Genomic DNA, 25,617 nt, shown 5'->3' with positions numbered 1-25,617 from the left:
TGCTATCAGGGCTTTAGACTCATTTATGCCTTTGAGGTAAGTCTTCCAGATCGGCTTTTTGTTACAGCCCAAAGCAGCTGGCTGGAGAGAAATTTGAAATTTGCCTGAGGTTGTTTGTTCTGCCTCATTGTCCAAAGGCATCATCTGAGGGGCGGAGCAGCATCTAGCATGAGGAAATGTCTAGCGTCCTCTGTTGTCCGTCTCGTCACTAACCCTCACCTGACCTCTTCTCCCCTGTCTCCCACCTTACCTCTCTCCTCTCAATCTGCTCCCTTGTCCCTCACTCTCCTCCAGCATCCTGCACTCTCGTCTTCCTCCCCACCTTACAACACCTACGTCCAACCATTCTAACCCACTTTAACCCTTTCTTGCCTGTCATCGTCACCCCTCACTCCCCCTATCATCTGTTGCCTTATTTCTGTTTTGGCTCTACGCGTCTGTTTTCTCCTCTTTCCCGTCCATCATCATGCATTGCTCTTGATTATTTTTTCTTCACTTTTCTCTTTCTTTCACCTTCTCTCTGCCCCGTCCTCTCTCTCTCTGTCTTACTCCTCTCTTTCCCCTGCAGACTCCGAGGGAATCTACGTTCACCGAGATCACATGACCATCAGCCCTATCGGTTCCCCGCCACCCCCGATGTCCTCATACAGTCTCGCTCCATTTCCAGCGAAGTCTAGACCAAACCGAGCCGCACTCGCCACATTGTGCCGCACATCCAGCTGGCCGCCATGCAGCGTTGCATCGCTCCTATTCCACGCAGGTCTAGACGTCCTTTAAGACTCTCCTCATCCTTTTGCCCTCTCAAACCCGGGGAACCGATAGGCAAACTCTTCAAAAACTGTCTCTTTGCTGGATACCCAGCAGGCTAAAGAGCTGAACATTCAGTACGGTCAAGTAGATCTTTTGTTGTTTTTCTTTTAAACAGAATTAGTTGAAGTTTTTGTATGAACTCAGTTGTGTAGAACTCAAACTGTGACCACCGAGAATTTTTTTTACAACAGTATGATTGAATTTTCATCCATATGATGGAGTCCCACACGGGAATCTGAACCTGGCAAAGAACGTCCTGTATGCAGCTTTGATGTCAGCTGTCAGGAGGTTGCCAAAGGTTGGACCAAAGAAACCCATTGAGGGGATATGTCTGATGCTGAGATTAAACTGTAAAACATCATTTTAGAAAGCCATACTCAAAAACACAGTCTGTTTTCTTCCTTATCTAAATGCATTCAAACAGTTTACAGCCTCATTATCCTGAGTATCCACGCCCTAGTCAACTCCACATGAGCTTCACACCAATCAGAGAGTCTTCTTCATGTCTCTTTACCAGACATCTTCACATCTTCACTCCTCTTTGAGGTTTTTCTCACGGAAAGTTGCATCTTTGCTGATGTACAAATATTTCTTATTTGTCCTCTTCTGAGATGCGGAGCCTTCACTCAGAAATCTTTTTCTCTGATACCAGCAGACTTTTGTTTTTCTTGCTCATGAACAACATTCATCAATCTGAACTGGAATCTCCAGATTTGAAACAAAATAACTATTGTGATTATTTTTTTTGCAATTCTATGAACAGATTTATTTATGAACATGTATATACAGTACGGTTGCTAGAAGCGCTCCCTGTGGCGTGACAGTTTTGCTGATTTTGATTTGCACACCCCTCCCTGCTTCTATGTATTTTTATTCCCCTGTATTCAACATGTTTAAAGCACACACGAGCACAATGATGTTTTTCCCTCTAACCTTGGTGTTACTGTACGTCCCTTCCTCTCGATTCACTTTTCAGCATTGTAAACCATTTGTATGATATTGTATATAACTCATTTTTTGTATTGAGAGTGTGATTTTTACACAAGCAAGCATCGCCAACACTCGATGTAGACATTGGCAAAAAGATGTTGTATTTCTGCTGATGATAGAGAGCTGTGTTAATGAAGATGCTTCATTGTGAACCAGCTCTGGTTTGGCTGGGAAACAGCCACAGTGTTCACTATCTGAATGAGGCTTTGCGTCCACCGGACTGGGTCAGAGCTTACGATTATTTTGTTTGTAACTGCGTCTTCAAGAGGTGATGATCTTGAAGACCTTTCTGTTTGAATTTTCATTAGAGCTTGACTGATGCTCCGTCTCCAGATGCATTTAGGATCTTCTGCTAGCTCACTCAACAAATATTTAAAGTCGAGAAAGTCATCATATGTCAAACTAACAGAAACAAGTCACAAGCTGTTTGAACAGCTTTCAGTGTTTCATTGTTCATGTTTCCAGTAACTCGGGGTAAACAAAACAGGAAGTCCAATAAATTTTGAATTGGATCTGGATAAAGAGACAAAGTTACACTTTTATTTTCTATTTTCTTTTATTTAAGCTTTTTTTTCTTTCTCTGCCATTTTTGTTCATCACACATTTACTACTTGTTGGATCACAATGAAACGGGGAGGAGAGGTGGATGTAAGCAGCCGTTCAGTAAGGAGTGAAGGGATGCTCCATTACTTTATATGGAGCTTTAATTAGTTATGTAACTGTTTGATGAACTTTAATGAAACTTTATGGAAACATGTGCCAAAAATTAAACTGAAGTCTGGAGTCGATCCAGCAGTGGTTACTGCTTTTCTTTTTTATTCACTGATTTTAACAGAAGATGTTTTGATGGCTCACGTCTCGCCTGGTGAGACAGAACTGCAGAAGCTGAACCGGGGATCCCAAATGATTACATCTTGAGAACATAATTTGGGTCATTTTAAGAATTTGAATCACTGAAACGTTGCAAACAATGAAGCCATGCAGGCGATCACGTGACAGTAATCCATCCAAAACGATCACTTGATGGTACATTTGCTTTATGTCAGCGTCGTTGGCGTTCTCTTCTGAATGTGTAATCTATCAGACTTTGCAGAGCTGACAATGAAAAATGAATAAAACTGTAATTAGAGTTCAGTTTTCATCCCTTAAAACTCATGCACAAGATAGGAAGTAGATTTTTCCAGATGTCACTGGGACACCTGAGGAACATGTGGCTATAGGTGTTATACAGCCATTGGATGTCCATTTGTTACCATGTGACAGAGTTTCTGCACACTTATTGATCATATTGTACCTAATAAAGAATGGCGGCTCCGAGTGCAATGACACAAACACCAGCGGCCTGCAAAGTGAGCGACACATCTTTGACCGTTCCTGCACGAAATCCTTCTGTTGCATTGTTTTCCCGTTTGCGTTTTACGCCTTCATTGTCTTGAAGAAGTAATGCCTTAAAATATTGTTAAAACGTAAAAAATGCAACAGCAGAAAGTGAAACACACATTTTTCCACTAGTGACAAACAAGACTGAGTGTCCAAACAGTGGCGTCTGGTCCGATCAAAGAGCAAACTGAGTGACGTGTGAACACCACACCGACCTCCTTCAGACCTGCAGCTCTGGGGGGGGGGGCACGTTTCCTCTGATCCGCTGCACAAACCCTCTGTTTTGTAAAGATATGTGCGATGAGAACAATAAACGGTTTTCCAACACTGCCGGTGTCGATGTGCACTGTTTGTTTTCTTACTACATTCGCACTCGGAGATGGTGTGATTTGTGTGTGTGCGTGTGCTGATGTGTTCACCTAGTGTTTGTGTACACAGGTGTGTGTGTGTGTGTGTGTGTGTGTGTGTGTGTGTGTGTGTGTGTGTGTGTGTGTGTGTGTGTGTGTGTGTGTGTGTGTGTGTGTGTGTGTGTGTGTGTGTGTGTGTTCTTGTGTCTGTTTTTGTGGTATGAGCAGATTTAACAACCTGATGGCTTGGATTTATGTCCACTGAGTGTCTGTGGGCTCATCAGACCCACTCTGTACTACAGTACTTATAGCAGTACTAGTCTCTTTACTGCGTGATATTCATCAGTACTACTGTCAGAAATATGCTCGGCGTGAAGCTGGTGTATTACAAAGTGCTACTTAGTGATACAGTACTGTTTCATGGTACATAGTTCTGTTTACAAAGCGATGGAGGAAGTACTCTGTTACTTTACTGAGGTAGAATTAAACCATTACAAAGAGAGTCGCTGAACCCATCACACCCGTCTGTGTGTGCAGAGACTTCAGCTGCAGAGACGTGGACGGGACACACACTTTGGTGTTCTCTCAATAACGACTCAGCGACGACCCAACGTTCCAAGCTTGAAAGGTGCGACTATTTTATGGCTCCATTTTTAAACTTTGAAAGCGTTAACGTTTCAAAGCGATCCGATTGGGAAACAGGCGGTGTTGTTTTTGCTGGACAGCAACGTTCGCTGTAAGACATCTGTGGAGATGCTCTGATAGGTGGATCTGCATCTGGTTCACTCTCAGGATTGTGGTTGTTCTGTTTCCATGGTAATTCCTACTGTAATCCACCAATCTCTGCTTATTAGTTCATTTAATGCACCAGCTGGTATTATAATTATGAACTCCTCTGTAATTGGAGATAGCACATTAAATGTCTTTTCATTACTATTCCCACCTTCAGACTGCTTATGTTCTGATTGCTTCTGAAGCCGTTCACTTCTGGAGCTCTCCCCCCACACCTCCCCACTCCGGACGGGCTTGAGGTGCCGTTGGGGGTCAGGACTCAAACGCCGCTGTCCAGAGGAGGCCGTCCTCACTCCCCCATCTCTCCGGCCGGTCCTGAAGCAGGTCTGCCTGCTGTGAGGGACTGGAGACATGTGTTCGTCTCTGTGTTCAAAGACACGTTTAGCACACAGATCACGTCGAACTCAATCGTGAATCATGAAGGGGGGGGGGGGGCGCTCACACTATTGGAAGTCTGTTTTGGTGGGTGAATAAAAACCAGTATGCCACTATGCCAAACTATGCTGCCGCTAGCGCAACTAATGTCAGCTAGAATAAAATGTTCATTTTGATAGCATGCTGTGTGTCTCTGTGGTTGTATGGGATGGATGATGGAAATGTGTGCCCCCATAAAGTTTTTAAAGTGTCAATTTTTCTACATTAAGTTGAGTCTGTTGTGTGATGATGATGCTTGATGCTGATGGGGGACAAACTATGTCTTTGTAATATTTGTCAAAAGCCCTATAAATGTCATCATCTTGTTTTGAAGTGACAATTTGAAAGCTAATGTTTTGCCACTAAATTAATTTTGATTTACAACCAAAATTTGAGTGTGTACTTCACAAAAAGTTTTTTTCTTTTTCGATTAGTTCCCTAAAAACATGATGTGGCAGCACTGATGCTTAGAAAGGTCACCAGGAAACGAGAAAAGTCTGCGTTCACTGGGTGAGACGATGGAGGGCACTGTGACGGGAGTGTTGTCAAGCATCCATGTGTCCTGTTTCCATAAAAACAAACACATGATGATTACATGAACATTGTCTGAATGGATTTCAATCTGTTTTGAGCTGGATGTGTTAATGTGGTCCCTCTTTCTTTTTCTCTTTCCTTTTTTTTTTTTACACTCTACACTGCCTTTTTTTTTTAGAATCGGAGCTCAAGAAAAAGCTCAAAATGACTGTAAAATTGATCAGAATACACACAAAAAAAGTTAATCCGACAGGTAGTTCTCACCGGATAGATAGAACTCTCTAAACCTGGTTAACTGAGTTATCTGTAGGGCGTGAGACCAAAACTACAGTAAAACTACATCCGTAGAGGTCAAGCCCCGCTAGGAGGTGAGGCTCGGTGCTGCCACCACGTGGTTCGATGTGGTACTACTGCACACCTCACCTGAGTCAGAATCTTCTGATCCAAGCATCCGCCGGAACAGAAAAGAGAAATGATAATAAACTGGGAATTCTAATTGTGTTGATTTAAACAGAATGAATTCCCTGCACTATAATTCAACCCCCAGCACAGGGAAGCTGCTGTTGTTCCGCACGATAGACAACTAGATGAGACGAAATGAAGTGAAATTTAAAGTTCAAGCAAACATTTATTTTTATTTTTACTGTCTGGTGACGAACACACACACACACACACACACACACACACACACGACAGTAGGATGTGACGTGTGTTTCCGGTTGCATCCACAAGATGGCAATGTAGGTCACGTGAGGCATCAAACCCATCTTTCTCATCTTGCTTTTTTTTTTTTTCTCAAGCTGTGTCATGAAATGAAAGGAACAATCACTGTGGTTAATGATATGATCTTGCACCTGTGTACGCTAATGAGACATAATGAGATCCATTTTCTTAATGTCACAGATAATGGAAAAAATGACTTTTTACATCAGTGTCTCCAAAACCCTTCACTCTGCATGCTTGATTTTCCACTGAGGGTGGCTTTTTTTTTTTTTTTTTGACTTGTTTCAGGAATTCATAGCCAAAACTAAAATGCAGAAAAACACTATCCATGAATTACACTTAAAAAAAACTGATCAAAGAAACCTTACAGTACAGCTGACACTAATTACCACCAGCACAATCCTCCAGAGTTTACAGAGATGCACCTGCAATTACTAAAAAAAAAAACCCTCAGCATGACTGAATTTAAGCGCCACTAAACACCCCAGTCAGAGAGGTTCAAAGGATGACGCTGTTTCCTTGGTGAAATCGCACCTGCAGCATCTTTCTGCATCTTTTTCTGCCCATACAAGCCTCATTAGTGTGGGCAGCGCGGCTCCCACTGTTAGTTGGCTGGGATTTTAATTCCATGCTTTTCTGCTTCTTTCTCTGCATTCCAGTCACAGGAGTTTTCTGGTAATTTTAGGTAATTTTATTTTAAACCAGCATGCTCATTTGGTTTGCGAGGTAAACGTGATCAGTGTATTTAAATGTTTTAATAGCATCCCGGTGCTGACTGATTTATAGACTGGAGATGAGTATCAGGAGCAGAAGCCATAGAAATAAAAGCAAAGGAAAATATATACATAGGGTATTTCTGGAGGTGTATTTGTGTTTGCTTTGAAAATAAAATGAAACTCTATTATTACATTTTTAGAGTTTATTGCTATGAGAAGTATATAATACAGTGTGTGGAAAGACAAAGCACCATTAGAGAAGGACGGTACAGGACTGTATGTGAAGTCAAGTCTTTTACTGTTTAAAAAAAGACTAGAATTAACATTGCTATTATAAAAATTACATCCATTTGATCCATCATGTCAGAACTATTTTTCGTGTGCATTTAATTTCGACGACGACCAAGGAGAGGATCATCTTTATTCTACTGCTCAGGCTTAGTAAATGTATTTGAATGGATCACTAATGGATGGATGGATGGATGGATGGATGGATGGATGGATGGATGGATGGATGGATGGATGGATGGACTGTTTCAGAGCTCTTCCTGCAGTCTCGCCTGCCATCACCTCCGTCCCCCTCTGGAATGGGGGTTTAATCGTCACTCCATCCATCACTCCATCTGTATGCTATCAATTTTTTTTTCCAGATCTCAGAAGCTTCCAACACAGATTATCTATCACAAGTATTATATTTATTTATTGTTCTTCTGAAACCTGATGAGAACAGCACGGCTGTGGTTGCAGCCCGTGTGGACGTGACCTCATGTGGCGCTGGTCCTGGTTTTTTCCCATGTGCATGTTGTCAATTTTAGATTAATTCCTTAAAGGTTCACTATTTAATCTTTCAAAATAAAACATTTAAATATTTTTTGATCATGTATGAGCCCAATTAAATCAGTGGAGTTGATAAAAATGTCACAAGCTGTGGTTGTCTCACAGTTACTGCTAGTTTATTACAGTAGCCTGTTTGTAAAATGGAAGCGGAGTAAAGCACTGATTGAATGATTTGTGGATTACATCCCAGCGTTAACAAAATCCACTGTGTTTTAACTCCGGCCCTGATTTATGGTCTCATTCCTGGACCCGAGTCTTACATCAGTGCACACAGGCAGGTGGCCGACGAGGAGGGAAGCAGAAAATCTATAACAGCCAGACATTCCCACTTGAATCTCAAATTCCGTCCTGTGTGTGTGTGTCGTCTCCGCGGTGACGGGATACAGGACCTGGTTCTGGAAGATGCTGCTGCAGGTTGAAGGGGGGCCATCAGGTCGGCGGCGAGGGGAGTGGGGGGGGGGGGCTCCATGGAGGACGCTCAACATGTCATCATCATGGTCAGGTGGAGGAGAGACGAGCAGCATGAGTCATGATGGGATGGACGGAGGGGAGGAGTGTGTGTGTGTTTGTGTGTGTGTGTGTATGTGTGTGTGTGTGTGTGTGTGTGTGTGTGTGTGTGTATGAGAGAGAGAGAGAGCATCTTTATGTTTCTGCTGCTCTTATTCTCTTTTCTCTTTTCATGAAAATAATGCACATGCATTCCCCCTCTCTCTCTCTCTCTCTCTCTCTCTCTCTCACACACACACACACACACACACACACACACACACACACACACACACACACACACACACACACTCTCTCTCTCTCTCTCTCTCTCTCTCTCTCTCTCTCTCTCTCTCTCTCTCTCTTTCTCTCACTCTCTGACACACACACACATGCACAGCTACCAGATGTCAGCTCAATATTAATTTAGTTAAATTATAATTGTTCAGGCAGAACTACAGGCTGACTCAATGAAATTACACATAACCGTGAGGTATTGATTTTGTGTTCTGTGCAGAGGGTGTGAAATAAATTGAAAGTATTACTACAGCATCAAAGTGTGCAGCACCGACAGGAACATAATGTATACACTTAAATCGTCCTTCTAACATGACTAGCAATTACAGTCGCCCATTGAAAAAGCAGAGAGATTCAATCAGGCAGAGTTGAGACTGCTATCCAGCGGGGGGGGGAGGGGCGGGGGTTAATTAGTATACGGGGCTTTAACCAAGCGTGCAGGATGCTGAAGGGTTGAGGGATAATGTTTGTTTAGATACACGTTGGCAGTGTCCACAGATAACGTCTTCATTAACTATTGATGCCCTCACCCACAGGCTCATCGCCCATGCGTCTCCCCCAGCGTTCTGCCCCCCCCCCTACCCTTCCACCTCTCTCCTCCTCTGACTCCTCTGTTCTCTTTTTCTAAGCATCCAAGACAATCTGTAAATCCCCCCCCCCCGCCCCACGCACATACAAACACACACACAAACACACACCACCTCCTCCACCCCCCCATGTTTTTTTTTTCACGCCTGCACTCCCACCCCCCCTCCACCCCCTTCCCTTCCACTCTTCTCCACCATCGTTCTGTCTTCACTCTCTCTTTTTCCTCTTCAACGTAAGCACAAGGTACACATCACCCGCCCATCCTCCTTTTTCTACCCCCAACTTCGACACGCACACACACACACACACACACACACCTACACACACACACACACACACACATGCAGACAAACACACACAGCCCTTCACTCCTTGCATTATCTTTCCCGGAAATTGCATTTCCAGCACAGCCAGGGCCCCATTATGAAGAGGGAGCGACATGCTGTAACCTTTTTAAAAAGCCATTAGTGATGCACCTGCCCCTCCCCCTTACCCTCCTCCCTCCTTCACAGCACCACCCCCTTAGACCCCCACTAACCCTCACCCCTGTATGCATAGCCCCCGCTCTCCACCCCTCATGTCAGCTGTAATGTTATTAAGCCGTTCCTCCAGCCATTACTCAGCTCCCCCCAGCAGAACGTGGGGGAATTGCAGATGGGGGGGGTGGGGGCAGCTCGGGGCAAAAGGTGCAACCGTCAGCGTGTCACGGGTCAGCTGTGACGGATGGATGCGTGGATGGATGCATGGATGGATGGATGGTGTCGAAAAGACAGGAACGTGACGACTAGCGGAGAGGGGAGTGTAATCGATCGATGGAGGTAAACAATGGCCTGTCTGTCTCCCCCCCCACCCCCCCAGCCCCCCAGCTCCCTCTCTTAGCTCCCTTATCTAAACACAAACAGCAACTGTATCACCAGACTCCCGGGTATCACTCTCTGCACGCACAAATATGCAAACACACGCTACATCCTGCACACGCCGGTCCACGCGGCGGCGGCGGCGTGGACGGGCAGTCAGCGGCGAGCCCGTTGAAGGAGCTCCATTGTTGTTGCACCGTCATGTCGGGTATAGCTGTGGACCACACCGGCTGCATTATCGTCCAATTAGCATGCACAGACGAGCCTCGGAGGGCAGTAAAGAGGGAAGTGGAGTGCCGCTGGAGCAGCGGAGAGAGGGTTGAGAAAAGCCAGGCACACAGATAGACACTAAATCCAATTGCATGGGCAGGTTCCAGGAAGAGGATGGCGAGCGATAGAGGAGGAGGAGGTGAAGGAAGGGCTTCTTCCCCTTCTTCTGCTTCTGCTTCTTCTTCTTCTCGTAGACAGCCCACAGCTGGACTCTTAGAGTCCATACAATCCGCTGGATTCGACCCACCGCACCTTTATGATCCTACACCCACTTCATAAAAGCCCGCTCACGCAGGAGCATGTTCATTAAAGTTCATTATGGACGGGGGTGACGCCGCACACGCCGTTTTAGATGTGGCTGCACAGAATGTTTATTCCGATATTTCACCAGTCGATGCGTTCACACTGTTAATGTGGTCCTAATGCTCAGCAGCGCATCGATCAGAGCGGCGTGAGACGGAATGATGGGTTCACATCCTCCCCCCACAACACCCCCAGGTCCACCATCCATCTACCTACCTACCTACCTACCTACCTACCTACCTACCTACCTACCTACCTACCTACCTACCTATCTATCTATCTATCTATCTATCTATCTATCTATCTATCTATCTATCTATCTATCTATCTATCTATCTATCTATCTATCTATCTATCTCTCTCTCTCTCTCTATCTATACATGTCTCCCCCTACCTTTCCCTCCCCCCCACCCCACCCCCCACACACTCTCTCTTGCCTCACCCCTCCAGCCCATCCTCTCCCTTCTCTCCAGGCTCTGACACCAAATCCCACAGCAGACGCCCTGCTGATCGATACCATGACATCATCAGGCATGGTCATCATCAGTGGGCTGTGGGTGAGGTGCTGACCTGAAACACACACACACACACACACACACACACACACACACACACACACACACTAACAGGAGCTGTGGGACTGAGCGTCGTTGCCTCCCAGCCCTCCTCACCCCTCCTCACCCCTGCCTGCCTGCCGCTGCTGGAGTAAATCTGACTGATGACAGGTCCAAGACATGTTTCACACACAAGTAAACACACAGACAAACAGCGAGCTAATAGACACTGAGGACATTCCCCTTGAGTGAGCTGTTGACAGGAGAACAAGCTGATGGGTGTAGGACAAGTCAACCGCACTGCAGCTGTCATATTTGCACTATTTCACCCTACTGATCAGGATAAATGAAAAACAAGCATATCATAATCTTAATTATGTGTGAAGCATCGAATGTCTCTGCGAGCCGGTCCGACTGAAGGGAAGACTGACCGACAGACCTGCTACCCGTCACACATGTACACGTTCAGGCTGTTTCAGGGAGGTGTGTAGGCTCTCCAGCCGACTCGGGGGCTCCAGTCTGATGGAGGACAACCGGGGATCAGGGAACAGAGGACGAGTCGATATCCATAAAGCCCCCAAACATCTCCCAGTCTCCTCAAGACGGCTGCAAACACAAAGATCGCTCAATGTTTATGGGTGCCAGCTTGGTGGAGCAATTCAGCCCTCAGACAGACAGACTGAGAGAAAAAAAGAAAAGACAGGAGGGAGGGACAGCAGGCGGAGATGCCAAGCCATGATTTGTTTTATGGAATGGAAGCATCTGTAAAATGTTGTAAATGTTTGTTCATTTGTCTGTCACTATAAGTTGCCCCTGGTGTTGTGATTGTGCAGAAGCACGACCTGTCAACGTAGCTGAAGGATCGGAGCAATATAGTTTGACATCCCAAACTCCTATAAATAAAGAGCCATCAGAGACGTCCCCTCCCGGGCCCTGCTGAGTTAAACCTACTGTGTTTGCATGAATTCAAGCTACATGAAATGCACAACGTATGCTCTGATATCCAGACAAACGTCTCCCCAGCTGCTCAGGCCAAGACCAGCTCCAAACCGTTGCCATGGAAAATTAAAAAAAATTAATAGTCTGATTTGTATTTGGCAAAAGAAACATGTTGTACAACTCATATGTTTGTGGACTTTGTCAAAGAAATAATACACACTTCACAAGATGGGCTTGAGACGAGGCACAAGTTGTTGCCATGGAAATGCAAGAAATAAAAAGTTTGGAGAATTTGTGAAAAACAAAAGGCAGCGCTCCGCAGAACGTTGATGTATCGACCACATGTAGGAAAAAAATCTCTCTAAAAGGTTTTTCGGGTTGCGTTTCAGACGAGAATTGTTTCACATGGAGCTCATGGATGAAAAGAGGAGAGGAAGAGGAAAGAAGGATGAGGAGGAAGAGGGTGAACGAGCTGACTGACAAAGACCAGAACACCTGCAAGAATCAGGTTTATACTGGAAACCAGCAGCAGTGTGTGTGTGTGTGTGTGTGTGTGTGTGTGTGTGTGTGTGTGTGTGTGTGTGTGTGTGTGTGTGTGTGTGTGTGTGTGTGTGTGTGTGTGTTGTATCAGCCGTGTCATAAATGTGTCATGACACAGCACGCAAACACTGACACACACTTCCTTCTGTCTTCTGCCTGCTCATCCAGTAAACATGATGAAGTTAAATGGTGACTGTGGGTGAAATTGTTCTGGATGTACCACAAAAGCAGCTAATGGACTGCATGACATCATCCTGTAACCGCAGCAGAGCGCCACTCTCCTGCCCACAGCCCTCCCACCAACCCACCAACCTCACAGACGGACAGAATCACAGTGGAACCTACAGTATTTCAAACACAATCACTGTTACATACAGTAGCTAAGCCTTATTATAGAATCAGTGTCGTGTAAATGTTCTAATCACAAAATAATCCTAGTGAAACTTTCTTTTTGAAGCTGAAGAACTCTTTCAGGCAGGAAGTGTAACATCTCTGAAATAATATTCAAATACGTTTCTGTCAAGCAGGAAATGTATTCATTACATGTCTGCTCATTTTTCCACATTATCACGGCTCTGAGAGTCTGAGATGCTGCTCAGATGTAACGCAGATCGAGAAGCCGTTTTATTTTTCTGATTATTATTTTGTTAGGCGTGTCACCGGCGGTATGGTTCTGGGTTCCGGGGTCCCTGTAATCTGGGGGAGCTGATAGTCGTTCATTGACAGAGATGCTGACCTGGTGACTGGTCCGGGGTGTAGAGCTGTCTGCTGGGCTCCATCCCTCCTCTGACCCTGTAAAGGAGTGTAGAGACTGGATGGATGGAGGGATCCAACCACTGGTCATGTTTGTTGATAACGTTTGGCCGTGCCAGGACCCAACTGAGCAGACTGGACACCAACTGTCACTGTTTGCGTTCAAAACACCGGCCACATGGCCCCAATCTCACACTCACATCATAATACAGTAACACAAAATTCACACTCACTGGTGTTTCAGACCTGAAGGGTTAAGCGATCTGACAAGCTACATCCTGTTGCTAGGGGCCGAGACCAGAATCAAGAGTGTTCCCTGTTTATTTTTTTACCAATATCTCCAGACGGATTACTGCTGTGACGGACGAGGCGTCAGATCACTGCTCATCTATTCTCATACTTCTCAGTGATTTAATCAGTTTAAATTGATTAAAGGGCTGCAGGTGAGATTGGCTGGAGAGTTTGTGTGTCCTAACCTTACGTCTCGTTGACGTTTGAACCAGCGACGTCTCTCAATAGTGCAACAGCTAGACCAATGGGGCCTCTGATCCATCAGGAGACACATCCAATTCTTGTTTATCAAAATTCAGGGGACGAGTGTCCTGAAGACCCTCCCCTGGAAGGGATTGTCCAGTCATAGCTCAGCAGCCCCATGTGCTAACCTGCAGAAGCAGCCATGTTCTATAGCTCTATAAGTGTTAGAACAGTAATATCTTCTTCTTTTTTGCTTTCTAACTGTCTGTTTGGAGCAGATTAATCTGTATTTGGTGTCTCTGACTAACCAGCCCATCATTAACTGATCTCTGCTTCAAGGAAAGGAACATCTCCTGCTATGATTGTTACTCTAAGAGAATTTTTGCTGAGAAATGTGTTCTGCACCCTAGAACACTATCGTTTAAAATAATAACACCATTACCAATGCTGGGTGATCATTACCCAATATAATATACCCAACAAAAAGTACTTTTCAACAAAATCTGTAAAAATATGACAAGACATGACAAATTGGAGTGCCTTTATTTGCAACTGTGACATGTTGGGGGTGGGGGTTTCAAAAGTTCCAAAATTACTGAGAAATTAGGAACAAAAAAACCCCAATAAATAAAATAATAACACAGTGTGCCCTCCTTCTTTGCGGTTAATGCGTTCCAGGAACCACAAACGATTGGTGAATTCTGCAATAGAGCGACAAACTATTTATCTTGTTATTTACGGCAATTTAAACGTTTATGAACCCTCCCCATACTGATAGTAAACCACCTTCTATCTGTATTACCTTTTCCCACACTCTTATCAACTGTTTAGAGCACTTTTGTGTCCCACAGAAGTCCGAGAGTCATGGAAAGTAGCACACTTCTGGATGCCGTGAGCCAACAGAATGCGCGTACGGCAGAATCCGCAATGAGGTGAAGTCTCGAGCTTTGATGCGGAAATGCCCGAGGGCGCACTGTACTGGAAACTTGGTGATTGGTGCACTGATTCCAGGACATTTGAGGCTTCCCTTGTGAAGGAACAGTCTGGGTAGGAAAACATCCACATCTTTAAAGAGAGACAACGCTGAAGCTGCCCAGATCCATGACATTCATACAAATACAACATGTTGAAAACCATGTGCATACATTTGCTCAGATGAAAATCACGCGATGGTATTCTTCCTCTCCTTTTGGCTTCTCCCTTCAGGGGTCGCCACAGCGAATCAGTTTTCTCCATCTAACCCTGTCTTCTGCATCCTCTTCTCTCGCACCAACTACCTTCATGTCCTCTTTCACTACATCCATAAACCTCCTCTTTGGTCTTCCTCTAGGCCTCCTGACTGGCAGTTCAAAACTCATCATCCTTCTACCAATATATTCACTGTCTCTCCTCTGGACATGTCCAAACCATCTCAGTCAGGTCTCTCTGACTTTATCTACAAAACCTCTAACATGTGCTGTCCCTCTGATGTACTCATTCCTGATCCTATCCTTCCTGGTCATTCCCAGAGAGAACTTCAGCATCTTCATCTCTGCTACCTCCAGCTCTGCCTCCTGTCTTTTCCTCAGTGACACTGTCTCTAGACCAAACAACATCGCTGGTCATCACTTGGCAATGGTATTCTAGGGTTAAACTCAATGTGTTCAGTATGGACAACAGTGTTCAGGTGCATATTAAAGACTGTAATAGAGTTATTGTTGCACCAGAAGCTGCATGACATAGAAGAGGCTCCAACTGCAGCCAAACACCAGACTAAATGTAGCAACACGTAGGTAAACAAGGCTGGAGCAGACAGCAGGATGGTGCACTGGGTAAAGAACCCAGACTATGAATGTGTGTAGGAGGAAAGCAGACACAGGTGACACCAGTAGGGACAGGGCAGGTATTCAACAGGAAAACAGAGAACAGGAAGTCTGAAGCAGGCAGACAGGTGGCAAATAAAACAGAAATTATGGACTACAGGATTCCTGACAGGAAGCATCAGTCAGAAATATTTGATCTCGCTGCCGCCTAATAGAATCTTCTAGAAACATTTGTAGTATTTGTCAAAACTGATTTCCCGCTGAAAAACGAGAATCTGCTTTTGTCTACTTCCGTCATTGTTTGCCGTGATAAACTGGTGAACATGACAGGGAGGGCTAGCAGCGGTAAATGCAGGCCTTAGCCTCCATTGACAGCGAGCTGTCAGGATGGCTGGTGTCGCTTTGCTTTGTGGGTAATGTGGATCAGAGGGACGGCACCTCTTGATGTAGCCATTTCAGCCTGTCACCCAGAGCCGCCACCGGACCAGATGAGACCGGGGGTGGGTGGGGGGGTCTCACACCTCTCCTCCACTTCCACTTCCACTCCACGGACTCCCCATGTGTCCATCCGTGTACGGTAGCGTGTAATGTATGTGCCTTTCACTTTAATCTCCCCTGTCACGTCAGCCGGGGGCTGACTTTGAGGAAAGAGAGATTTCTATTCTCAATTCGTCTCCTGCGAGAGAGGTTCCTTTTCTATCCTCATGTCCTGTCCCTCACGCCATCACGTATTCTTCTTGTCATCCAGAGAGGGAAGGTGCGCTGGTCCCACCTGCTCCCTACCCCACCCCCCCTCCTTCAAACACATTCAGTGTGTGGTGCAACACAGTGAAAGTAGGCCCATTGAGCGGGAATGCTCCTCCCTGGATGAATGTGTACGTTAGGAAGGGATTGAGCTCGACTTTTGAGTCCCGACAAACTAACTCCCCAACCCCTCCACCATCACCACCATCACCTCCTTCTCCCCTCTCCATAGCAGGTGGCGCCACTGGCAGCGGGGCAGAGAGAGGGCTTTGATTCCTAAGCCAGTGGGCTCAGTGCATATTCAAACTGGGGCCTTTTGTTTGTGTTGCTGCAAAGGCCCGAGTCAGACTCGCATGCAGAGAATACAAATCAGACCTTTGACAGGAGCAGTTAACCTGCCGCTAAATATAGCTGCCCCGGGTCTGAAAGAGATGGAGAGAGCATGGGGGGGGGGAGGGGAGAGCCATGAACGGAGCACATAAGAGCCACGGAGGGGGGTGAACAAAGACAGAGATGAGGTAAGGTGAAGTGAGGATTGAGCACCAGACATGTAGAGGAGACAATGGAGGAGCCGTCCCCCCCCCCCCTCTTTTTTTTTCTTGTAGCTTCTTCTGTACCGAGCAGCATATGGTGGGAGTGTAGACGTATGTGCAGAAAGGAGCGCATTGACGCAGCATAGCCGGTGTGTGTGTGTGTGTGTGTGTGTGTGTGTGTGTGTGTGTGTGTGTGTGTGTGTGTGTGTGTGTGTGTGTGTGTGTGTGTGTGTGCGTGTGTGCATTCAGGAAGGGGGCAAATATAATAAATAAAAAAACAGAGTGTGTGAGTGGGGAGCAGGGTGGGGAGCGTGGCAAATGAAAGATAGGGAAAGTCTGTTTAATAAAGCAGCAATCTTGAGGGAGCGAAGGGGTGAGGGAGAGAAGGAGAGGGAATGAGAAATGTGCTCATACCACAGGGATCTGAGCAGACTGCAAAAGAGTGGTGGGGGGGTTGAGTGGGGGGGGGGCGAGCGGAGGAGGGAGAGGAGAAATTAGAGAAGCGAAGAGCCAGGAAACAGGCGAGCCACAGGACTCACAACTGTCCTGTCTGAGCTCCACCCGCCCCCAAACAACCACCGGCTGACCACTGGTGGGGGGGGGGGGCAGGGAGGGGAGGGGGGTTCTTGCCTCCTGCAACACACTGGGTCCACTCTGTGATGCTTGTGATGGAAGATGCAGCCGGTGTGTGACTGACAGGCGTTCTGCACTATTATGTAATGTTACAGCTGATTAAGTGTGTGTGTGTGTGTGTGTGTGTGTGTGTGTGTGTGTGTGTGTGTGTGTGTGTGTGTGTGTGTGTGTGTGTGTGTGTGTGTGTGTGTGTGTGGACCCTCCATCAATGCCCCTCCAGCCCGGTGAAACGCTGCATCCTGATACACTTTGACAAATCATAAACCGTGATGAATGGTGGTGCAGTCCCACCAGGTGCCCCCCACCCCCCACCCCTCATCAGAGCTGTTAGGCAATGATGGAGAAACACCACCACCACCACTACTACTACCACTACTACTACTACCACTGCTACTACTACCACTACTACTACTGGAGTACACTGCCTCTACTTCCAGAGCTACCGGGGAGCTGAGCTGTGTAATCCCCCGGCGGATGAGGCGAGGTTTGGGGAGATTTGGGGAGCAGAGATCCCCGCTGAACCTGCCAGTCCTCTAGCTGTGGAAATTCAACGAGTGGAAATCCCATGGGATTGGATTAGGATGGATATAGAGCCAGTCACTGAGAAGTTGTTGTCAGGGAGCTGCAATGCTCACAGTGGGCCACAGCAACACACACACACACACACACACACACACACACAGACACACACACACACACACACACACACACACACACACACACACACACAGATTGTGCTCTTGAATGGGCAGGCGGTGAGACTTCCTTTACTTGCGCACCAGGCAGTGATGCGCTCGCCTTCTTGTCCATCAGCTCCATTTTTATTTATTTTTTATTCTTTTTTTATTTGATTTGATTTGATTTGATTTTTGAAGGGAAAAACATTATAAAGAAAAGAATCTCGGTTTTTGTTTGTTTTTTTGCTTCATTTTACGCACAGTGCTGATTTCCTTCCTGTAAGGAGATGGGCGCGGCCCCGGAATTAACAGAAAAATATCGATCACATCCGTCCAGAATTTGAATGCAGGGGGTGTGGGGGTGTGTGTGTGGGGGGAACGGACCATCTGTAATTTTTGAAAAGTTAATTAGCCGAACGGGCGACGCGGTCATGTCCGGGGCAGCGGCTCCGGAGCGCAGCGCTCCAGGCAGCCTGCCACCCCCCCCCCCCCCTAATGAGAACCCGGCTTTTGAACACTTGATGGAGGTTACACTGGAACAAAAAAACTCCGTGAGAGAAATATGATTTAATTTGCTTATTGTAGCCAATCGGAGTAAAGACAAAGAAGATCGAGGCGACGCAAAGTGACCATAAATGGAGCCGCTTCATTTCTGCAGCGCCTGATGGTTTATTATCAGCAGCTTAATACACCCCTCTGAGCTGTCACTGCACCCCCGACTCTGAATCCTCCTCTCTGAATCCTGAGTCGTTGAGTCGCCTCTGCCGCGCCCCTTTGACCACGTTTGGTTCGCAACAATAGTGGTGGTGGGTAGGGGGGGGGGGCGCAGGAGGAAGAGAGATGAGGAGAGAGAGATGAGGAGAGAATGAGAGGTGAGGGACAGAACACAGCCACAGATTCCAGGATCTAAAGGGAGGATGAAGGGTGTAGAGAATCTGCCTCTGGGATCTTTTTTCTCTCCCCCCCCCCTCTCTCCCTTGTGCGTAATTTTTTTTTTTCCTCGGAGGGAGAGGCTTTTTTGGGGCGGGATGGAGGGAGAAAGAGAGAAAAAGAGAGAGTTAGAGAGGGGGGCGTCTCCCCCCTCCTTCAGTGTGATTTCCAGATATTGCCAATACGTCGACTTGCGCGCATGAGGACGAATTGACAGACTTCCAACAATGGGGGGGGGGTGAGTATGGAATAAATCCTTCCAGATATGCTGCCATTCTTCTACTTCTTCTTCTAATCCGTTTGATTTACAAAATGCCGTGTAATAGAATAAATGTCACGCAGGAACAAGCGGCCCAATATGGCCACAGTGTGTCCGTGTTGTCAGGTGGGCTTGTGTCCACCGCGTAGCCGCCTCTCCACGGAGGCGAGGGCGGAGGAGAGAGGAGCGCGCAAAAGGGTTTGGAGTCGCATTGAGAAGCCAACAGCGATGTCGTGGCATAAACCCCCAAGCCTCCCCATCATCCCGTCTCCCTCTCTTCTCTCCATCCTTTTCACCAGGTGCTGTCTTCTCATCCCTTTCTTTCTTTCTTTCTTTCTTTCTTTCTTTTTAAAATCCCAAAATCTGAGACTGAAGTCAAGAGTTTGACGTGACTCCGCTTGTTGCTGATTTTACGCGCGGCTGTTTTAAAGACGAGAGAACAGAAAAGACTTTGAAAAAGTAAATGTAAAAGGGGGGGGGGGATAAACGGGAGAGGACGTTTTAATCAGAGTTATGTGGCTGTGAAATTGAGCATTATTTGATGTTGCGGGGGCCAACAAGAGGCGGATTTCTTCTCTGGCCCTCATTTGGTATTCTCTTTATGTTCTTCTTGTGTAAGTTTTTGATGTCAGGCTCTATTTGGGCTAAACATTGCTCTTCATGCTCATCCGAGAGGCGGGAGCGGCTCCTGTAATGTGGTGTCCTCTTCAATTGATTGGTTTCAGCTCACTTCAATGAAATATTCAGGCTTTCTCGTACAGAACCACCCCCCCCCTCCCCTCCTAGAGAGGAGGTCATTTAATAATCAGTGAATTATTATTTCAAGTCTGTATCGGAGCGCATTCGGTCTATAGATTTGATTGAGTCTTTACATTATATATTTATAGAATTTGCAATTCAATATAGCTGTTTTTCAGTGTGTGTGTGTGTGTGTGTGTGTGTGTGTGTGTGTGTGTGTGTGTGCGTGTGTGCGCGCGCACTCCCTGCCTGCCTCTCCGCGCGCACGGGCTCAGCCCCTCAGGCACGTTGGCAAGCATGAACTCCCTGAACTCAATCCTTGTCCATTAAATTCCTATTGATCAAGCAGCAGAGAGACATAAAGTTCCATCTCCTTGGTTTCATGTGGGCTCGGCTCGGCTTTAGCTCCCCGTCTTTTAGGCTCTCTGCTCCCCTTTTTTATTTTTTATTTTTTTATTTTTTTAAGACGAGAAGGGAGGAAAAAAGAAGGGCAGAAGAGGAGGAGGAGGAAACAGGAAAAGATTGGCTCAAGCTGAATCCATTAGGAGAGATGGATGAAGAGGAGAAGGAGGAATGAGCTAACAGTTGATTACTAAATGGTATTTAGTGCTCAGGAAAATGTGATTGCACATGTATATGCAAGTGTGATTGTGAGCGTTTCATACACACACACACACACACACACACACACACACACACACACACACACACACACAACACTCATGCATGTGCAATACGCAGAGGCACAGACACACAAACAGATTATTGACCGTGTATGTGTGTGTGTGTGTGTGTGTTTGCGTGTGTGTGTTTGCGTGTGTGTATGTGTGTGTAAACAGCGGAGACTTCCATTTAGTAATGCAGCAAAGCGGCACACATCTCTCCATTGGGAGCTGTCCTTGGTTCTGATCCGTGGCCCCTACAGCTACTCCTCCTCCTGCTTCCCACCACCCACATTCACACACATCACCTCCCCCTTCTACCCCTCCATCCACCCCTCCATCCACCCCTCCGCTCTCCTCCACCCTGTTGATTGACATCCTCTCCATTTGGCTCACTAAAGGCTGCGTGTGTGTGTGCACATGTGTGCACTTTAGTTAGTGTGACTTGTGGAGGGTGGGTTTTTTGGGGGGGTGGGGGTGGGCCATTCTCAGAGGGCCTTGAGCAGAGAGGATGCTGGGTAAAAAAAAAAAAAAAAAAGAAAGAAAGAAAGAAAAAAGCAAGGAGCGAGAGGAGGAAAACAAAACATCTGTGTGGTAATTGGGCTCCCCTTAGTATTGTAACGCATACATTGACATCTGTTTGATAATTGGCTACCCCGGCTCCTTGGCGTGTGTCATGCTAAATGCTGGTTTGGTGAAAAGGAAGAGAGAGAAATGAGTAGGGGTGGGGGGTGTGCTTGTTAGAGTGCACATGCATTTGTGTATTTATGTGCATCCATACCAATGGGGGGGTGGGGGGGTTGGAAGGGATGCTTTGATTTGTTAGTATGGTGAAAAGCTCCACAGGTCTCTTGTGCACATCTTTTACCACTATTGTCTCTTTCATAAAAGAAGGCCCTGTTGAGAGCGTAACGCGCCTCAGAGCGGAGGTGTGCGTAAGTTCACATCCTGCGTTTAGCCAGACGGATCAAAAAATATAAGGACTAAAGTGTCAAGTGATTGTTTACCGCCTCTTGTGCTCGGCCTCTGGGGTTTGCTCCGCGCACCGATTTCGAGCCACAGGCCCAGAAGTGATATTAGCTGCTTCCACAATTTGTTCAGAGCTTTAGAGGGGAGAGGCCGTCAAATTGCATAGATAAATATGTTGAATAATTGATGCGGCGCATAGTGGGGAGCTGTTTGGGCGCACACTAGAGATTCCCGGTGATGCTTGTGCAGCCTCGCAGACAGTCTGTCTGTTTCAGACAAGCCTAGCGTGTGTGTGCGTGTGTGTGTGTGTGTGTGTGTGTTCTATTCTCACTGGGTCTAAGCGTTACAACACTTTACTCTCATCCCGATGTTCGCTCAGATCCACACAATCAATCCTCAATGTGTGAGTCCAAAGTTATGGGTTTTATAAAGCGTCTGTGATCTGAATTTTTTACACCATCCTCTCAGTCTTTTCTCTGCAAGACAGCACTTGTGGAATTAATAGAATTAATGTTGAAGAACTTCTTTCGGCTGGACTTCCACGTCATCAGTCGTGAAGGTTTTAAGCTGCTACTTTAAAAACTAATACCTGGTAATACCTTATAATACCTGCCTATTCTATAATCCCGCAGATCTTTACATGAGTGTCAGAGCTTATAGTAATGGTGGAGGATTAGTTTGGGGATTTCTCTTAGATGACACATGGGAAGGTGCTGACGGAGTCAGGGGAAGCAGGTTGGACAGGCCACCGTGACGTTTAAGAGCTGAGATGTTAAGTCCTGGAGGAACTTAGATGCTCCATCTCCCCCCTCCCTATAATGCTGTCTAATGTGAGAGATTATGATGAGAGGAAGAGGAAGAAAGCGCCGTAAAGACACGGGGATTTGAGATCTCAGTTCCTTGGAACCACAAGGGCGCTATCAAGACTACAACCTCCTGTGAAGAATCCTAACGTTTTTCCAAACCAGCCCGTTTTCCGTCTTCCTTGCTTTCCTTTTTTCATCCTTTTCCTCCACATCCATCTCTTGAAAAAAAGTGTGGTGTTTCACATGCAGAGGTGTTTAGAATAATAGCAGGAATCACTTCTTTCATGTAGTCTCTTTTCAGTGCAGAGGAGCGCGGCAGTGTTCTCCTCCGTTTGATTCCGAGGCCTTGAAGATGCGAGGGCAGGGTGGGGGGGGTGTGTGTGTGAAGACTGCTTATCTCTTCCTGACACAGCCAATCATGTCATAGAATGACAGTCCGAACCCAGCTGATACCCCCCACCACCACCACCACCACCCCCACAACCCCTTTGTTTCTTTTTTCCCTCTCATATACAAACACACTCTCTCTTGCTCTCTATCAAATGAATGACACACACACACACACACACACACACACACACACACACACACACACACACACACACACACACACACACACACACACACACACACACACACACACTTCTTCCGTTTTCTCCCCATTCCAGTCTCCCTTTAACCACTTTTTTTACGTCTCTCGCTGTCGTCACGCCTTCTTCCCATCTTCGTCCCATCTCCCTTGAACCCCCCCCCCCAACGACAACAACACACACACACGCACACACACACACACACACACACACACACACACACACACACACACACACACACACACACACACACACACACACACACACACACACACACACACACACACACACACACACACATCTTCCACCTTCTCCTCTCCTCTTCTTTCCCCTTTCCCTTTTTCCTCCTGATTTCCCTTCCATGTGGGGGCTGGAGCCGGTAGCACTGCGGGGGCAGACCTCTCTCCCCCCACCCTCCCCACCTCCTTCAGATGCAACTGTGGCGCTCACTGATAAACACAGGGATAGGAACGGCAAAAGCTCATATTTCCCACTTTCCTCCGCTCACACTCAGTCAGGGGGCTTGGAGCATTGAAAAACAAAAAGCCTAAACTTTATTGCACCCTAGTGTGTGATGACAAAACGACTATTCATGTGAGCGCAGTGGTCCATCACATTCTCGCTCTGCTTTTTCCTCTCTTTTTTTTTTTTTTTTTTTTTTGCTCGGCTGCTGCAGACTGCAGATACAGTTGGCGTGGCAGGAGAAATAGTGAGTAGAGAATATTTACGGCATCGGAAACAACACTGTCGCATTGTAGGTGACAGGAGATATTAACACTCATTCCACCGAGCCTCTGAAAAAACAGAAACCTGACAGCAGAGAGAAAAAAAGCTTTCAATTAGAAAGATAAAAGTTCCCTTTTTTTTTTAATGCTTATTTGTTCAGCATTCATCAATAACGTCCGTCTCTTAAAGACAAGCTTCTGTGGCGTCTACAGACGACAGGCGTAACCTGGCGACGAGCGATGGCGAAGCTGAATCGATTTGTCGATGCATCGATCGATTGAAAAATAAACTGGAATGCATTCCAAATCAATTAATTGCTTTAGCATTTCGATGAACAAAAAATACACCAAATCTCAATTCCAGCTATTAAATGTGATTTTGCCGTTGTTTTCCTCGTCACATGTGTCTTTTTTTTACTTCTTTTCTTTAAATTTGTATAGACAATTAGTTAATGAGGGGAAAAACAAAATGAGCGGCTTAATCGATAATGGAAAAAAAAAAAAAAATCAGCATCAGCTGCAGCTGTAATTGTTTCCTGAATCAGACCCAGAAGAGTTGTGTTCTTTCTCCTTTTTTTTTTTTTTTTTCTTGCAGGACCTGGACACTTTCAGCAGATTATGAAACCCCCCACCCTTCCCTCCAGCTCTCTCCTGCTCTATAGCGTGGAACAGAGAAAAGAGGGAGTGGGGTGGGGGGGTGGGACACAAGAGAGCGACAGGAGAGACGGTGGAGGGGAGTGAGGTGGCGTGACAGTTTGCTCCCGTCTCGACCACGGGTATTCTTGGGTTGATAATACAGATGTCGATGTTATTGCTTGAGAATACGCGTAGCTGAGCGGAAGCCATCATCGCCGACAGCTAACGGATGTAACAACACCCCCCTCCTCAGGGCACAAACTTGATATGAAGATCACCTACCCCTCTCCTGAAGTCCTGATCCTGAGACCCCCCCCCCCCCCTGTTCTTCTACCCAGCATCCTCTTGGCCTCTGCAGGAAGTAAGATCCTTTCAAGCGTGCATCACACACCTTTTTAAGCTCCGATTGTTCATCCGCTTGACAGATGCCCTTATCAGAGTGTGTGGTGAAGAGGGGAATCCAATAAGTGCACATGGTGGGAGACGGGTGGGGGAAGCGGGGGGTTTGTTGAGGACTTAGTTATGGGGGGGGAGGGGGGCGATGGCAGGAAGGCACGACTCTGCACGTCGGGACAGAAGGTCCAGCGGTCGCACCGGCTCCTGTGGATCGCCGTGTATAAGGTCACAGTCAAAGAGCAAATCCAATATCCAGACAGGCTGGCGGGCAAACAGGCTTGAAGGCAGGTAGGGGCACGGGCAGGAACACATTTAGAAAGTCAGAGATAAATCTCAGTCTACTCTCAGGGCCGCCTGGAGGGGGGTGCTGAAAGAGAAGGAGACCGAACAGAGACGGGGGCAATAAGGCAGAAACCTGTTAGCAGCAGACAAGAGCAATATGAGGGGCCGGCTGCCAGCGGACTCAGGTTCTCGTCTAACAAATACATAAAGTACAGTATTTTCTGCACTATAAGGCGCACTGGATTATAAGGCGCACCTTCAATGAATGGCCAATTTAAAAAAAAATATTCATACATAAAATTCACTGGATTATAAAGCGTACTGGATTATAAAACGCATCTGAGAACTCGTCTTCAGTGAATGGTCTATTTTAAAACTTTTTTTTTATCATATATAAGGCACATTGGATTATAAGAAATCAAGACAATTAAAGGCTTATAGGTGCGCATTATAGTGTGGAAAATACTGTACTTTCACCGCAGTGTTTCCAATTATACTATAACATATACAGTATTTTCCGCACCATAAGGCGCACTGAAAAGCCTTCAATTTTCTCAGTTTCTTATAATCCAATGTGCCTTATATATGAAAAAAGTTTTAAAATAGAACATTCGCTGAAGGTGAGTTCTCA

The 25,617-nt window shown here is 46.3% G+C and overlaps 1 protein-coding gene across 3 annotated transcripts in view; it reads left to right on the top strand.

Moving 5' to 3' along the window:
• The window catches only part of plppr2a (phospholipid phosphatase related 2a), a 54,242-nt gene extending 50,760 nt beyond the window's left edge, over window positions 1-3,482 (top strand). For 2 of the 3 annotated variants that reach the window (XM_068336948.1, XM_068336950.1), the window contains exon 8: window positions 569-3,482. In XM_068336948.1, the coding sequence (XP_068193049.1) occupies window positions 569-677 (109 nt within the window). In that variant the 3' untranslated portion in view covers window positions 678-3,482. Of the gene's footprint in view, window positions 1-294 lie in introns of all 3 variants that reach the window. The other variant, XM_068336949.1, reaches the window with a different exon arrangement.
• Window positions 3,483-25,617: the final 22,135 nt, after the last annotated feature.

This window comes from Antennarius striatus, chromosome 16 (assembly GCF_040054535.1).
Source record: "Antennarius striatus isolate MH-2024 chromosome 16, ASM4005453v1, whole genome shotgun sequence".
NCBI classification, from domain to species: domain Eukaryota; kingdom Metazoa; phylum Chordata; class Actinopteri; order Lophiiformes; family Antennariidae; genus Antennarius; species Antennarius striatus.
The sequence above is the reverse complement of the archived record's forward strand: the minus strand, read 5'-3'. Positions and strand labels throughout refer to the sequence as shown.